The sequence below is a fragment of the Papaver somniferum genome, chromosome 9 (assembly GCF_003573695.1).
Source record: "Papaver somniferum cultivar HN1 chromosome 9, ASM357369v1, whole genome shotgun sequence".
Taxonomy (NCBI): Eukaryota; Viridiplantae; Streptophyta; class Magnoliopsida; order Ranunculales; family Papaveraceae; genus Papaver; species Papaver somniferum.
Window position 1 is genome coordinate 34,437,573 of NC_039366.1, and position 18,076 is coordinate 34,455,648.

The 18,076-nt window shown below is 37.2% G+C and overlaps 2 protein-coding genes across 4 annotated transcripts; one reads left to right on the forward strand and one right to left on the reverse strand.

Annotated features, from left to right (window-relative positions):
• Window positions 1–785: 785 nt before the first annotated feature.
• Window positions 786–8,635, forward strand: LOC113309161. 3 transcript variants are annotated; one of them, XR_003340411.1, is made up of 8 exons: window positions 786–1,098; window positions 2,075–2,423; window positions 6,921–7,069; window positions 7,304–7,571; window positions 7,702–7,791; window positions 7,934–8,023; window positions 8,122–8,505; window positions 8,623–8,635. XR_003340411.1 is itself a non-coding variant. In XM_026557573.1 (3 exons), exons 2-3 carry the CDS (start codon window positions 2,075–2,077, stop codon window positions 2,827–2,829), a joined length of 597 nt encoding a protein of 198 aa, XP_026413358.1. In that variant the 5' UTR covers window positions 786–1,098; the 3' UTR covers window positions 2,830–3,057. The 3 variants fall into 3 exon arrangements, 1 of the variants encoding a protein (XP_026413358.1); XR_003340410.1 differs by having other exon boundaries at window positions 6,969–7,069; XM_026557573.1 differs by lacking the exons at window positions 6,921–7,069; window positions 7,304–7,571; window positions 7,702–7,791; ... (1 more) ...; window positions 8,122–8,505; window positions 8,623–8,635 and adding an exon at window positions 2,582–3,057.
• A 769-nt stretch (window positions 8,636–9,404) lies between these two features.
• Window positions 9,405–10,241, reverse strand: LOC113311751. The gene has a single exon (XM_026560550.1). The coding sequence runs from the start codon at window positions 10,239–10,241 to the stop codon at window positions 9,405–9,407; it is 837 nt and encodes a 278-aa protein (XP_026416335.1).
• Window positions 10,242–18,076: the final 7,835 nt, after the last annotated feature.

Below are 18,076 nucleotides of genomic sequence, written 5' to 3' on the forward strand. Positions count from 1 at the left end.
TTTAGCAATTCTTCTGTGATGTTTTCCGCACTTTTTCGTGGTTCCTCCGAGCTATTTTTGGGGTACTTCCGGTACACTTCTGGGGAGCTTCCGGTATGCTATCTACAGAGGTCCAAATGCCATATTTTTAGCCAATTTTGCCGCAAAACCTTATTCTTCTAAAAACACCTACAAATAAATAAAATAACCAAATAAGTATAGAATCGAGCACTAACAGTATATATAATTGAGATATATTAGACACATAAATGCGTCTATCATGTATCTGCGCCAAGCGTAATGGGTGTATCGTTTTTGTTATCTGTTTTTCTTTATTCTGGAGTACGTGGTTACACATGAGGTATTACACATCACCATCGTATCTTATTCCATAAGTACCTTCCTGGTTATTTAGGTAAGGGTGGTATGAGGTATTTCCATAGACTTAAAAACAAGTTTAAACCACGCATAAACATCCCTGCGAACCAGCTATCTAAATTAAATCATACGAGTAACTCCTAGAGATAAATGACCCATAACGACTTCCACTTATCTCATAGTTTTCACGTATCAATCAATTCTTCTTAATACTATAAAGGAGAATGATTATGCTGATGTGGCGCTACCAGAACAAACCTCATATTTTTGCCAATAAAAAAACGCCATATGAAAACTAATAAAGTCGATTTCCGAAAAGACACGATTTCTCGGGTTTTATCCAATTTTCCGAGGAGACATGATTTCCCACCTATTTTTTATTACCACTCTTCATCTTATCTAACTATAATAAAGAAAAGGGTGCCTTTTCAACCGGAACATTTTTTTTGGTTTGTACCTGAACTGACAATTAGATCCTTTAATCTTTAGGAAGCGTAAATACATTTTCTTTACGTCTTTGTTATAGAGCTTCGACACAAACCAAAATCAGCAGACAAACATGATGGAGAAGAAGATAAAGTTCACTTCTACATCGTCGATCCATCATAATTTCTTCCCTCTTTTTCTCTTATGATCAAATTAACGATGTATTTACTCGATTTTGGATTCAAATTCCCTTCTGGATCGTTCCATCAAAGTTTATTTTCTCTCTGATTATCAACTCAACATAGAACTAATTTGGTAAGATTTTTACGGACTTTTGAGTTATTATTAGTTAGAATTGAGTTACTTTGAGTACCCATTTTTTGTGGTTTTTCTAGGAATTTTTTTTTTTGCATCAGTGAGAAAGTATCGATGTTCAGAGTGGGTTTAGGGGAAAAATTAGGGCATTATCCTAATTTCTTCGATTAGGGTTCGTTATATACTTTTGATTTCATTAAGCCTTCGATTTGAGTACTCACTTTAATCTAAGGTTTATGTTGTGAGTTTAAGGTTTCTGAACGCCATCTGTTTGTGTAAATGCTTGAGAAAACCCATCTTAGTTTATGCACTAATTTTCGGTTCAAAATACAACACTACTAAACTGATTATAGAGACAACACTGAAAGGTGACCAATATTCTAGCAATCAAGGCGCTCAACAACCTCAACTGCACATTAATTTAATGTTTCATGAAGCTTATTGCAGTACTAAATATGGGTTTGCTCTGTTGACGTGCTTGGATGAGTTTATGCTTTGTTATTATTCTTTATTCTTTTTTCTGAATGATAATGGAAGTAGAAAAGCAATTTTGTTCATTTGTTTAGAGTATGTATTTTATTTTATCTTTTGTGTTTTATTTCAGTGTGCACACGTGAGCTCCTAAAAGATTGGTGAACATTTCTTATCGAAATCTACTGTTTCATTCAGAGCTCTCAGCGTCATAGTTGTACATTTAAGAAAATGAACAAGTAGAAACTTAAGTTTTTCTATACTAATAAAATGAAAAGGTTCAATGTTACAGTTCCAGTACCACTAACGTTCTCGGTTCGAGATATCTCCATCGAGAGACATGAAATAAAATGAAAGGAAAGTTAGTTAAAGGGTAGATGGATTAGTTAGATTAGATTAGTAGATGGATTCGCTGCTCCATTTTAGCTTGTGCACTAATTTTCCATTCAAAATGTTCTGTTAACTTTTATGAAGAAATTTAACTCACTTTTGGGTTTATTTGTAGATGCATTCATTGCAAGGTAATGTTCCAGGTTTTCATCCATGTCGAAGTCCAAGAATTATCGACCAACAACAAAGAGATACTCTTTCGGGTTTTCATCTGCATCGCAGTCCAAGACTAATCGAGCAAAAACAAAGAGATGCTCACTTAGAGAGGCGTCGTGTTCACTATACAGTATTACGAGATTCAATGACAGAAGTTGAAAAGGAAGCAGTTCTTAAAGAACGGCGTAATGCTTATCGCATCTGGAAAACAAGAAATGAATGCGGAAACACAACAGAAATAAGTGAGCAACTCTCTATCACCGCTCCGGTTCGACCACAAGACCATGGAGCAGGAACCAGTATAACGAGTAAGTCATCGATGCATATAATCTATGTACATTTGAGTATCTTTATCTCTGTACGTTTGAGTATCTTTCTAACATATTTACTGATTAAAAAAATAGACATCTTTCTACCACCCAACTGTCTGCCTAACCTACAACCAACAATATTGATATTGTCAAAGATAATGAAAGAAATGTTGATATTGGCACAGCCAAACGTCCATTTGAAAGAACATGTCGAAGCCCCGGGTTCCTCAATCAACATGTAATGGAAGAACCGGGACCAAGTATTACTGGTGCTTCTAAATCGATAACTTCTACTTCCGAAGGTATAATCTTTGACAACTTCTACTTGATGAAAACCCTTGCCAATTTTCATCAAATCAGACCATTTTTCTCATGCTCAAATGTGCATGACGACCAGTATTAGGCACTACTAGGCTAGCAACAAGTTTGTATTCTGGGTCAACATATTCTTTTCCTTTTAAGTCTTGACTGTAAGATTTGGTCAAAAAGAATTATAACTGCAAGTGAAGGCAGCAGTGACCAGGTTGCAGTAATGAATAGTGGTGAGGAACACATTTATATACTTTCGTTGATTTTTTAGTCCTACAAATAGGAACAACAACAATAAATCCAGATGGAAGTCTAGAGGGAATTCTAGGGGAGATATCAATCTCGACCTAGAGGTGTTGTTGAGTGTGTAAGAAAGTAGGACACTTCAAGCGCGATTGTCCGGAAAACAAAGGTAATCAAGAAGAGGTCAACGTAGTTGCGGCTGCGGAGCCGGTGAAGGTCCTTGTTGATAACAAGAAGATGATTACGAAAGGTTTTCTACTACTCTCTAAGGACAAGCAAGATGAGTGTTGGATTATAGACTCGGGAGCTTCTTTCCATGCAACGGGTGATAAGAGTATTATGATCTCTTATAAAGAAGGACACTACGACCAAGTATTCTTGGGTGATGGTGAAGCATGCGACATCATCTGTTTGGGTGATGTGATCTTGAAAGTCAATGGTTCGACATGGAAATTGAAGGATGTACGACACATTCCAAATTTGAAGAAGAACTTGGTGTCTGTGGGCCAAGTTTGTGATGATGACTGTGAAGTTGTGTTAACGAAACACAATTGGGAAGTAAAGAAAGGGGCTATGGTGTAAGCTCAAGGAGTTAGAGTCAATAGTCTATACCGGACTTCAGATGGAACTACTTTAGCAGTAGCTAGTAGTGGTGCAGATACTAACTTATGGCATAGAAGATTAGGACACATGAGTGAGAAGAACATGAAGATTCTATGTTCGGGAGGATATCTACCTAAGGTGAAGTCTGTTGATATGAGTTTTTGTGAAGACTGTGTTCTTGGAAAGCAAAAACGAGTTAGTTTCAACAGAGGAGCAAGAGACTTGAGAAGTGCAAAACTTGATTTGGTTCACACGGATGTATGGGGACCAATTGATGTTGCATCTCACGGCAGATTCCAGTATTATGTCACTTTTATTGATGATCACTCAAGGAAGGTGTGGCTTTACTTCATGAAGAATAAGTTCGAGGTGTTTGAAGTGTTTAAGAAGTGTAAAGCTTTGGTTGAAATAGAAACTGGTCTGAAGTTGAAGTGTCTAAGGTCAGACAACGGTGGTGAGTATGACAAGATAGAATTCTTACAGTTATGTGTTACGAATGGAATTCGTTTGGAGATGACAGTTCCAAGGATACCACAGGAGAATGGAGTAGCAGAACGTATGAATTGGATGTTGAATGCACGCGCAAGGTGCATGAGGTTGCAGACTAGTTTGCCCGAGACCTTCTGGGCACATGCAACAGAGACGGCTGCTTATCTAATTAACAGAACACCTAGTAGTCCATTAGATATGAAGATAACAGAGGAGGTTTGGACTGGCAAAAAGGTAAATCTTTCCTATTTGAAAGTTTTTGGTTGTGTTGGTTATGTTCATCTTAGTCCCGGTGAGAGGTCTAAGATAGGTGCTCAAGCAAAGAAGTGTATATTCCCTGGTTATGGAATTGACGCTTTTGGGTATAAACTTTGAGACTATGAAGGTCACAAAGTTATTAGAAGTAGAGATGTCACTTTTTATGAGAATGAGCTGTACAAGGACAGGAATACAACACAAGTTGAAGATGTTAGGTCAAGCAACGTCGATAAGGAGTTGTATATCGATATTGATGATGTTTCTGGAAGAAGTGTGGAACAAGAAGAGCATGATGTTGCTGATGACAGAGAAGTACAAGTTGAAGAGACTTCTATTGCAGTGAGAGTTATTCCTAAAGTTTCACAAGAAGTACGAAGATCGTCAAGAACTCCTAAACCAAACCCAAGGTATGCTTTGAATTATCTATTACTTACGGATGGAGGCGAACCTGAAGATATTAAGGAAGCACTAGCGACTGATGATTCAGGCAAGTGGAAACTTGCTATGGAGGATGAGATAAATTCACTTGATGAGAACGACACTTGGGTGTTAGTAAAATTACCAAGAGGTAAGAAGGCGTTGCATAACAAGTGGGTTTATCGGATGAAATCTGAAGCAAATGGAGAAATTCGCTACAAAGCGAGGTTGGTTGTGAAAGGTTTTCAACAAAAACCTAGTGTTTGATTACAACGAGATATTTTCTCCGGTTGTGAATGACTACTATTCGAGTAGTGTTAAGTCTAGTGGCTTCTGAAGATCTCTACCTTGAACAGTTGGATGTAAAGACAACTTTTCTTCATAGTGACCTATATGAAGAAATTTACATGAAGCATCCAGAAGGATTCATAGTAAAAGGCAAGGTAAAGATGGTGTGCAAGCTGAAGAAGAGTTTGTATGGTTTAAAACAAGCCCCGAGACAGTGGTACAAGAAGTTTGATAACTTCATGCGTAGAAGTGGTTACTCACGGTGTAATACAGATCTTTATTGTTACTTCAAAAGAAATGGTTCTGACTACATCATATTACTACTGTATGTGGATGATATGTTGGTTGCCGGAACATCTCTACAAGAAGTTGAGAATTTGAAGAAACAATTAGCAAGTGATTTTGATATGAAAGATCTTGGTGAAGCAAAGCAGATTCTTGGTATGAGGATCATAAGAGACAGATCTAAGGGTGTACTTATGCTTAGTCGGGATGAATATATTGAACGAGTGTTGAAAAGGTTCAATATGGAGAATGCTAAACCAGTTAGTTCTCCACTTGGAAGTCAAATTCGTCTTTCAAGTATGCAGTGTGCGAAGACAGGTGAAGAAAAGGAGTACATGGCTAACGTACCATATTCTTCGGCTATTGAGAGTCTAATGTATGCTATGGTGTGCATGAGACCGGATATTGCACATGCAGTGGGGGTAGTGAGTAGATACGCAAGCAACCCAGGAAAACAACATTGGGAAGCTGTGTAGTGGATTCTCAGGTATTTGAGAGGTAACACAAACGTACCATTGTGCTATGGAAAAGGTGGTTCTATTTTGAGGGGTTATGTGGATGCAGACTTCACAGGTGATGTAGATAAAAAGCAAAGTATGACCGGTTATGTTTATACTATGGGGTCAGCTGCAGTGAGTTGGAACTCAAGGTTACAGAAGTTGGTGACATTGTCTACTACGGAAGCGGAGTATGTAGCGGTGACAGAAGCGAGCAAGGAGATGATTTGGTTACAAGGATTATTAGCTGAGTTGGGCAAGGGACAAGGAGATAATGTTCTGTTTAGCGACAGTCAAAGTGCTATACATTTAGCTAAGAACTCAGCCTATCATGCTAGGATGAAGCATATAGATATCCGTTATCATTTCATTCGGGATCTCTTAGAAGAAGGAGAGTTGAAGCTCGAGAAGATTCTTGATTCGAAGAATCCGGCGGATATGCTTACCAAGGGAGTTACATCAGACAAGCTAAAGCTCTGCAAGGCTTTAGTTGGTATCTCAGAATGAGGATCTGGGAGGAGATCCGCACTAACAAGGAAGATGTTTTAGCACCGTCAATCCAAAGTTGAAGAATGGAAGACAATCAATAAGTCTTCAAAGTGGGAGATTGTTAGTTATTGAAGACTAATTAATTATTTCCTAAAGTTAGCCGTGGTTATTTAGGGAAGGGGTTTTCTAAACCGGTTAGAATTCTTGGTGGCAAAGTTTGTAACCTATATAAATAGGTAGTTAGGCCTTGTAGAATTTGTACATTGTGTAGAAAACGATTAAGAGATCGGTGAGAGATTTCTTGTATAACTTTAAGGCTAAAGTTAGGGTTTCGTTGTGATAGCATATTGGTGAGGAACAAGAGACAAGGTTATCGTCTCGGGTAATTGTTGCGGTGTAACCAAGGGTTTGCTGGGATTAACACGACGCTGTAATCGTTTTTTCTTCATAGTGTATTTGAGTTGGTGCGACTCAAAGTGGACGTAGACAATATATTCAAGTTGTATGTATTGGTCGAACCACTATAAATCTTGTGTCTTGTGAGTTGATTTATCTTTCTCGTATTTTCATAGTTGCTTGTGCTTGGTTTACTTATTATTCATCATAATATCACAAGATCCGTTATTCCGCGGATGTCAGTGATTACTCCATTCTCCTGTGCCAGATGAGGATGCCGCAGAATTATTGAGCAAGTTCAGTACCAAGATGAGGACGCCGCAGAGGCATCCCGTAAAGAAAAAGGGAAAGTCGATTGCTCCATACCAGGTATGTGTATGTATTTGGTACATCATTTAGAGATTTTTATAAAAAACATCCTCGACTTAAGTTGTCTTCATCAAAACAGGGTCATTTATGAGAAGTTTGTAGTGTATTACATGTTTATGTACAAATTTCTCTTTTGAGATACCAAAATAGGTTTTCTATCTCTTTCAGTTTTAGGATTAAGTAAAAATGGATGTGAATTTAGACTTATGTTCAACAAAAAAATTTGGTAAATAGAAACGGCGCCGACCCAACAACTATGTTCCTGGAACAAAAGAGGCATGAGCCATAGTTATTAGTTCCGCTGTAGGGAGAACGAATCATGACTCAACAGATGATAGCAGCTCCGATGATGGGGAAACTGCTGCAGAAACTGCCCCGCATCAAGTAAGTGTACCACATTTCGGAGAAAGCAGTCACGCTGCCCAATTACCCTTGCGCAGAAGTCCAAGGATCAGTCAACATCCTCAACATAGAGAAACACCACATACACAAGATGCAATCGGTATAGTCCTATCTTTTTTTACGTCGTTATCTACGTATATTTTGGCTTAGAATATATCCATCGGTCATTCATAGTTTTTTTTGTGATGACCTAATGGTTATTTTCACCGGTTCAATTAATGCAACAACAGATGCTAGTCTTGCATTGAACATACGTAGAAGCCCTCGACTTATGGCGCAGGCTCAATCTCAAGAATCTCAACATACACAAAATGCAGCATGTAAGATCTTTTTACTTTTCTGAAGTGGAATAGTTAAATTATTTAAAAGGTATTTGGATTTCTTTGTAAGCTAAATATGTATGAATGTTGAGCTCTCTCGGTTTAGTTCTGTACATTGAGAGAATCGCTTATGTCCAATCAGTTAAAGAGGAGGCAATTCCAGTTCCCGATCAACCTGCTATTACTAAAGAGAATGTTAGCATATCCAATCAATGGTGTTCTTTACATTAAGGTATCGCACTGCAGTATATACACTTGAATAACGTGTGTCTGTATAATTAATCATTGGTTCGGTTCAATTGATGTTAAATTTGTATGTCTTGGTTGCAGATCGGTCACCCGTTACTGGCATCATATGGTGTCGTGGATCCAATTTTTGCGGCTATTAATATGCAGCAAGGAGTTTTTGTGTTTTGATTGAGAGAGGAACTAATGATCCAGTAACCAGTATTTTATTAAGAAGATGACGAAATCCAAAAAGCTACTTGCCGATGGCTAACAGAGAGTATGGTTAATTATGTTGATTACTCTATCCATCCACAAAGAGGAGACAAGCTATCAGCCACGTAAGGTTCCAACGTACATTGATACCCTCACTGGACTTAGGAAGGGAAGAAAAAATGAAAAGTATCTCCTAATGGAGATTTTGGACTTGGTACTTAATATCTCTACGGCTCTACCTTTGAAGAACATGGTGGTACTAATGGGCATCGGGTAAGCACGATTTTTTCTGTAACCAAGATTGTGACAAGCAAAATCAAAATTGGCAAACATATGTTAGAGATAATTGAAGTTCATGAGGTTCTAATTAAGTTATACGTTGTGTATCAGATGAAGCTAGCAATAATAAAAGATCAGCATGATTAGGTGCAATTATTCTCAGCAGGTCGTTACTAGGATTGTTGACGTATCGGCACCGCACTCATCCTCAAAAAATCTGAAAAATCAACGTCACTTGGCAAGAGATCTAAACAAAATGACCTACAGAAAGTTATGACTGCTGGGTCAGAGAAAGTCTCCAAATTCCAAATCCAAGAGTACCGATTATTGGACCAAAAAATGGTATGTGTCTTTTCTCAACACAGCTATTTGACAGTATAGGACCATTTAGTAAATGAATATATGTATTATTACAAAATAACCATTCAAGTTACACCTCCCTCAAGAAAGCAGCCATAGCTAACGACCAAATGAAGAAGGATGCGTCTCCAGACATGAGACATCCAACTAGGATCTGAAGCTTTCCTATCTGCTCAAAATGCTACAGTCAAGCAAGCTCACAAAAGTGTTACTATACCAAAAGGAGATAACATGAAGTGGTATGTGATCTTAGTGCTACTAGGTATATTTCTGAGATTATTGTGTTAGAGAAACTGCAAGAGAATATCAACTAAAAATGACGAAAATGCTTTCTTACTGGAAAAAAATCATTCCATCAATTATTTTGGAAACATGATTCGCAATTTTAGTTTGCAGTGATTTTATATATCTAATGAATCTGATTGTTTTTTCTTTTTTTTGATCGGAAGAGAGGATTTTATTCAAAGAAGGTAGAATGTACAAACTACAAGAAGTAGTATAGAGAAAAGAAAAAACAAAAGTACAAACTAGAGCTAAGCAAAAACCATGCTCCAGTTACTAACTGTATGTGAGAAATTTAAATGTACACGATTGCCAAAACCTGCAGCCCAAGTCAGCACAAGAGTTTTAACGTCCGTACACAGATCTGCATCCGTTTTGTAGAAATATTTCTCTTCGAAGGTGCGGCAGTTTTTTTCCCTCCAAAGAACCCACATCACAGCTGTTGGTATAAGGACCCAAACAATTTTTCCATTAGCAGATAGGAAATTGTTAGACCATGTTCTTGCTAGATTAATCATTGTGTTAGGGAAAACCCATGCCCATCCGTCAACTGGCATAATAGAGCACCAAATCTTATAAGCAACCTTACAGTGAATGAAAATATGATCCTGCGATTCTGTGCAATCCCCACAAAGAATGCAAGAGGTGTAAACATCAATCCCTTTTATCTGTATCATGTCCTGAGAGTTTAGCTTACCATGGACTGCACACCACAACAAAAAATTCACCTTTGGAGGAATATCATAAATCCAAACAAAATTGTGAGGAAAGTTATCTTCTCCAGAATCTCTGATCATCTCCGCATATAATGATTTAACTGAGAAAATACCACTTGAAGTTAAAGGCCACAGTCTAGTATCAGGTAGATCATCAAGTGCTGGCGGATTTGAACCAATGATTTCCAACAAAACTGCCAGAGAGTTAGCTTCATCGTGTGACAGGCATCTTTTGAAATCGAATCTCCAAGAACCATCTGCCGAAACATGCTCAGCAACACTTGCATTTTTCAGCCTATCCAGATTATATAAGCTCCTGAAAGAATTCATAAAACTGGAATCTCCCTTCCATCTATCAAGCCAGAATGACATAGTTGTGCCAGAGTGAACATTCAGAGAAAAGTTCCTTGTGACAAGAGCACTGCATTCAACTATAGTTCTCCAGCAAGAGACACCATGTGGAGAAGTAACTATATTAGGTGTCCAGAAAGAGAAGTTAGGGCCATACTTTTCAACCATAAGCTTATACCAAAGATGCGATTTTCAACTCCAAATCTCCAACACCATTTAGCCAGGAGAGCTTGATTCATCAACCTGAGATTAAGAACACCCAAACCTCCTTTTTCTTTGGTAGCCATTACCAATTTCCAGTTGATCAGATGAGAACACTTACTCCCAGAATTATTATGTTCCCAAAGGAAGTTTTTCATCTTCTTCTCTAATATATTAATAATGGAAACGGGGGATTTAAAAAGAGAGAAGTAATACATAGGCAGTGAACTAAGAATATGCTTTAAGAGAGCCAATTTACCCCCTTTTGAGAGTGATATTTGATTCAAAAAAGAGAGTCTTGCATTACATATTTCTATGATTGGATTCCAGATAGTTTTGCTGTTTGGTTTTGCTCCAAGAGGCATGCCCAAGTACAAGAACGGTAAAGTGTCTATTTTACAGCCAAAGTCATCTGCCCATTGTTGAAGTTCTGGCACTTCACCAATTGCAATTAGTCTTGTTTTGGAGGTATTAACCTTAAGACCTGCAATGAACTCATAGCAGTGAAGAATAGAGAATAAGTTTGTAAGCTCATCTTTTTTGTGATCCAGAAATAGGATTGTATCATCAGCATAGTGCAAGTGATTCACCATCAGTCCACCATCAATCATAGAGAAGCCATTAAACAGATTAAGATGAGCTGCTCTATCCAAATACCTAGAAAAACCTTCCATTGCAATATTAAAAAGTAAAAGAGAGAGTGGACAACCTTGTCTGACTCCTCTTGTACTTTTGAAAAACCAAAAGTTGAACCATTAATCAACACAGCGAAAGTTGCAGTTGAGTAACAAAATCTAATCCACTTACACCATTTTTGGCTGAACACCATCTTCTTCATCACAAACTCCAAATAAATCCAGTTAACCCCGTCAAAAGATTTCTCAAGATCAATCTTGCAGACAATCCCAGACTTGCCAGATTTTATCCTTGAATCCACCAATTCATTTTCAATTAAAGTACCATCAAAAATCTGCGTCCCTTCTATGTAAGCACATTCGACAGGAGAAATAAGCTTAGGCATGACAAGTTTTAACCTGGAAGCCAAAACCTTAGCAACAATTTTGTAGGTGCTTGTGAGTAAGCAAATAGGTCTGGAATCTATAATAGATTCAACATGACTCTTTTTTGGAACAAGAGCAATAAAAGTAGAATTATGTTTCACATCAATACTACCTGTTTCACAGAATTCTTGGATTGTCCCCATAATGTCATCTTTTAAGAAATTCCAGCACTTAGAAAAGAACATTAGTGGATAACCATCTGGACCTGGAGCTTTGTCTTGACCAAGAGCTTTAATGGCATGAATGACTTCATCTTCAAAGAAATTAACATCCAGAATATCGGATTCAAAAGTATTAATACTGTCAAAATCAATATCTTGCAGTTCAGGTCTAATTACTTCCTCCTCCTTGAATAGATTTTTGTAGAAGTCCACAATGTGATGCTGCAGTTTGGTTCTGTCATCTTCAAGATTACCCTCAATGTACAATTGCTTTATCATATTATGTCTCATTCTGGCTGTTGCTTTACTCATGAAAAAATGAGTATTCCTATCACCTTCAGTCAGCCATTCTGAATTAGATTTAGCTTTACGTGCCACCTCCTCAATCTGAGTAACTTTCTCAAATTCTACAGTGTGAAGGAACTTCTCATTGAGATGTTCTGCAGACAATTCATCTTCTTCAGCAATACTGTCAAAAGCTTGAATATCAGAAAGAATTTGTTTCAACCTTGAAGTAGTATGCCCAAAAGTATCGTTGTTCCACTCTTTGAGCTTTTCCTTAAGTGCCTTAAGCTTGCACCAAAGAACTGTGCTTGGAATACCTGCAAAACAAAAAGAAGACCACCACTCTTCTAACATGTTAATGAATCCATTCTCCAAGAACCACATAATTTCAAATCTAAAAGGGATAGGTCCCCAAGAAGGATCAGAAATGTCAAGAAGGATAGGAATATGATCTGAGGTAGGCCTAGCTTTGGCTAATTGAGATATAAAAAGGTAATGAGCTTCAAAAGAGGGAGATAAGAGGAATCTGTCCAGTCTAGACATTACTGGATTTGCCTGACCATTGGACCAAGTAAATCTTGCACCTTTGAGAGGAAGATCAATGAGATCATGACTTGAGATGAACTTATTAAAACACTTCATGCTCCAGGAGATTTTAGTGCAACCCTTTTTTTCAGCACATTTTGAAATTGTGTTGAAATCACCACCCAAACACCATGGAAGGCTCCACATTTATTGTCAAGCTCTTCCCAAAAAACCTTTCTTTCATGTGGCTTATTAGGTCCATAAACACTAGTGAGAACCCACTCAAAGCCATCAGTTTTGTTTTTACACAAGATGGATAATGTGTAGTCACCAACTAGAGAGTCTGTAACCTCAAAAAAATATTTATTCCATAGGATAATCATACCACCAGAGTTACCAAAGGACTGTTGAAAAGTCCAACCAAAACTTGCACTACCACAAATCCGTGAAATGTCATAATCTGTACAGTGCATCATCTTAGTTTCCTGTAAGAGAATGATTGGAGCTTTGGTTAATTGTATCATCTTTTTAACTATGAGTCTTCTGTTTGGAGAGTACAATCCCCTGACATTCCAAGAAAGAATTTGTAGACTCATTGATTAACAGCCATCCCAGTTTTCTTACACCTTCTACTTTTATAACCCAAAGTGCCAAGTTGTTCAGGATCAAAGTCCAACCTTTTACATTCAGTCACTAGTCTCTTAGAAGCTTTAGAGATTGTACTAGGTGAACAAGCATCATCATCATCAGAAGTAACAAAAGGAGGTTCAAAACCAGGAGAATACATTGGTGTGTCACTTGCAGACTGATTATCAGAAGCAGCTTCATCTAAGTACATAAGAAAAGTATCTTGCAAACCTCCAAGTACCGGTGACTGATCTTTTGGTTCATGTATGGAAGCACTTGAAACACCATCAAGTGAAATTAGTGTTTTAAATGCAAAATCCTTTCTTTTAATCCTGGCTGAAGTTGTGACAGCTTTGTTTTTAGGGAAAATTAGGGGGAGACCCAAAAAAAAATATTCTCATTGTCAGGCCCACAATTAATTTTGGGTACCGTGACACCCATAATTATATGAAATTATTAAAGATGTCTGCATGAAAGATTATGCATCTGCATGACGGGTTATGCATCAGGGGTATAATTAGCAACACAACTTGGATATAACATATCTAAAAATCCGCTCCTTGGAAATTTGCAAATTTTATATCGTTGGAAATCTTTTAAAGAGAGCTATGCAACGAGTACAAACAACAATATCAAATTTTTTTTTTTCACGAAAAAATCGGAGGTGATCATCGTTTTAGGGAAAATTTTCGAAAACTGACTGCATATTCATTATGCAGCCTCCAAAAAAGATGCATAACACATCATGCAGACGCATAATAAATTATGCAACCATTTTTTCGACTGCATAACAAGTTATGTAGCCATTGTTTTGGTTGATTTTAGTTCGTACAGAAAAATTGATGCATAATGCGTTATGCAACCATATTTAAATAATATATAAGGTTACGCATCCATTTTCTCGATGCATAAAAGATTATGCAACAATTTTCTCGATGCATAATGCATTATGCAGCCGTATTTTGGATGCATATCAGGTTATGTATCCATTTTCACGACTGTATAACATGTTATGTAAATATTATTGTAGGTGCATGACAAGTTATGCAGCCTTATTTTTTGTTGGTTTCAATACTAAGAAAAAAGTAGCTGCATAACGTGTTATGCAAAAAAAAAAAAAGTTGCAAAACGCGTTACGCAACAAACTTTATAGATGCATCACCTGTTATGCATCACTATTCACATCCAAAAACAAACCCATATCTCTTGATATATAAGGACTATGAATACCCGATATCTCATCCATTAGTCAATTAAAAAGACGAACAAAAAGATCCGCATAAAACACCGAGGAACAATCAGGTGGATCGTAACTAAATCAAAAAAAAATAAAGTCCTAACAACTAAAAACATAAAATTTGATATCCAATCGTATGAACCGCACTATTAACGCATACAGAAGTACAGAAAGATAGAGACAGGTACAGACCCGTAAACTTTTATCAAGCTTCCCTGAAAGTGCTTGCAGAAATGTTGTTTTACCTGAGGCTGGAGGTCCAAGTAGCAACGTCAATCTGCAGCCAGTATATGGAGAGCATAAAATAACATTCCACGAAAGCCATTAAGGTTGATTTCCTTTCCTTCAAATGTATCCATCGTTTATGGTAAATAGAGAGTAGTTAACATCACGAAGTATCTTGTTAACTACTTTCTTGGATGGCGAACATCGTATAAAACCAAGAAGCATCTATTAAGAATAAGAAGATAATCCACATAAACACAATTACTTAGCAAGCATCTCATAGGAAGACTAAAGAATCATTTCATTTCACTATGATCCAACAACAAGCCAATAACAGAAAAACCACAGGCTCACTAAGTCCAATTGTTCCATAGATGTCATATTACTGAGTTGATAATACAAAATCTATAAAACTTGTGAAATTCCCAAACGACAACCTCCACTTCTAAACTGCCTAACTACTCACAAACTCCCAAACATTTCATATTGATAATCATAAAACTGCAATCTCTACTCTTTATGCTGTACAATAGAATTTACCCTTGTAAATTTTTATTAAGGTTAAACCGAAATCACAACAAGCCATCATTTAAGCAACACAAATTATTCCTACTAAAATTTCTGTATCCGCAGAAATTGAAACACAAAATTACCTCCATAGCGTTCAGCGAAGCATTGAACAAAGTCGGAAGTGCTCTACTTGCAATAAACGCATCCCCTTCCACTGACAAATTCTCAAATCGCACTTCAATTTTAGGAATATCAATTCCAACCCTATTATCAACAAAACCAAAATCAAGTCCTCCATAAACAAAATTAACCTAAAAATCCAACAAATAAACAGAAAAAAAAATTCAACAAACCTATCAATTCGATTCTTCAATCTCAGAAGTCAGAAGAAACTTTTCATTATCTTCTTCAACAACTTTAAGTATACTTTCCGTCAATTGTTTTCTATCCTGTAAATCCAACTTCGAAATATCAATTTCAGAAAGATGAATCCTATCACTCGTTGTAACCAAATAAACTCCATGAACCAGAAAGATTATAATTTATTCATTGATTAAAAGAGAGAAACAAGATTTACACTTAAGGGATACGGGAAAAATTAAAAAGTCGAATTTTTAGAAAATATGGGTCTGGGAGTAATATTTTCCCCAAAAATGGGGGCGCGCTTGAAGTTTTCTGTCCGTGGGTAGTGGAAAACTCTAGGAGAATGGATCTCACCGTAGTTTTCACTTGTTTTTAATGACCGGACCCATTACAGAGATTTTAGTCATCAAAAATCTCACGGAGTGATTTAGCAGCAGTTTGAAACTTGTAATTAGTGTAACTCCAAGTTTGAATAACCTTTGGACTTCTGCCGTGACCCATTGTGGAATTGGAAATATAGAATGATGATTAAAGATTATAGTTGGATGTAAATTGGTTTTTGTGGTGAATGGCTGGATTAAAGATCATCTCCACTCCACCTAAACCAACCCAGAAATACACCCGTACTTTCCAGCAAAAATTATTTGCTATCATTAAACCCATTCCAAGGTCTATCATTAAACCCATTTCAGGGGTAAGTAACTCTGTGGTATCTAGAAAAGATATTATAAAAGCGGGGAGAACATCAATATCCATAGGCTCTGAATTTGACTCAACAGCGGTTGACATCTCTGAATGTTTTTGCGTCCAGTTTTGAGTAGCATTTGCCTGCTTTTTGGACTTGGACTTTTTCCTTCTCCTGGCCTTTTTCTTTTTCGATTTTGAGCCATGCTGAGCTGTCTTCCGTACAGCTTACTCCGCAAGTCAGGTGCCGCAGAATTTGTAGATATGGATAAATCTTGAATACATCCAACCAAATTGCGAGATTTAAGCTGTAAATTTCCTTCTACATCGCCGAAATTAATTGCAGAATCCATGAAGCTTGACTTTTGATCTGACAGATTCAGAGCTGTGAATTTTGAATTTTCCGAAGGGAAAGGTTTAGGGTTCCGATTCCAAACCGGTGCTCCAGCAATGAAAATATTGGCAGTGAATATTCCAGTCTCCGTCACCAATGAGATAGCCCTAGGAATATGATTGATTCCCTTTTGATTCCTGATCTTCATTTTGATGGCTGTGAGATCTTGTAATCTCAAAGACGCAGGATTAATCAATAAAACATTGCCACAAAGCTTTCCCAAAGAATGCATTACAGCTGATGACCAGTACTGAAACGGGACCCCAAATATCTCAATGTTGAAAACCGTATCTAACTTTGGACTAGATTTCTAAAATTGTTTGTTCCATCTAAACACAGATAATTTCACATTTTCAAAGGAGAAAACGAAGTCATAAGCAATTACAGAAGCTTCTTCAACATGAAAAATAGCTTGACAAGAGTTGATTGGAAAAAGTGATAATGGAAATTGACACTGAATCTGAGGCTGCAGTGCTTTACCAATTGTACCCCAATTAGTAATAGGTATAGGTGATGAAATGACAACAGCATTTGCCCAACTTCCTAAAGACTGATTGCCCAGTTCCTTAATCTGAATAGATTGCTGTGAGGTTGTGAGGTGCAAAGATGCAGCCAGCTTATCACAGTGAAAGGGAGTTTGCTTATTAACTATAGGAGGGGATGGATTTGAATTAGGGGTTGAAGGTTTAGATGACAAAACTTGAGCATAAGATCTGTTGAGATTGCTTTTTGTGGGCGGAAAAAGAACTGATGAACTTATCTACAGAATTTCTCCTGACATGGAGGCAAAAGAGAACCAACCTTCAAAACAGTCACCAGATGGAATATAGAAGGAGACAGGATCATCCTTGGGATTTGGTTTAGACAAGATAATTAGCAGGTAAAAACCATTTTTGTTCGATTGTTTGTGAACCATGAACCAGATCTTGTTCACCTCATATTTCCAAATCTTCCTACCTGCATCTCCGTTCTTAGCTGCCTCAAAAACAATGTTGTGTAGATGATTGAGGTAGAGGAAAAACACCTTGAGTTGAACCATTGGAAAAGAATTCTGTCAAAGTAATGGGAGCAGAGGGGATGTGTTTTTTGAAAGTAAATCTGAAAAATTTACGTTCGATTTTTGAGTAACAGTGTTCAGGAAGCATGATTAAGGAAGATCCTATTGGGAACTACAGAAAACCTAATGGGATCTAGGAAAAGCTAATGGGATCTAAGAATTCTAATGGGATCTAGTTCCTAAAAGTTTGAAAAAATGCAGCGTGGAGAATGGAGATGGTGAACGAGGAGAGAGAAAACATTTTCCCGTAACCTTCCTTAAAATCTGATTGTTCAATAGCTAATGAATAGGTGGTTTACATCATCCAGTCAGGAAGGTGCGAAAAACAGTCATGGAAAAAAAAAACAACTAGATTTCTCTGGGTACATGCACTTGAGAACAAAATTTGCAAGACCAGCATATTTATTCTTTCGATCCTCTGCCAGCATATTTCATCTTCGGAAAAACTATTGTTTGGGTCAAGTTGTAAACTGTGTTTCCTTTAAAGGTGTGCAGCTGCACACCATATGGTCGTTAGCTATGGCGA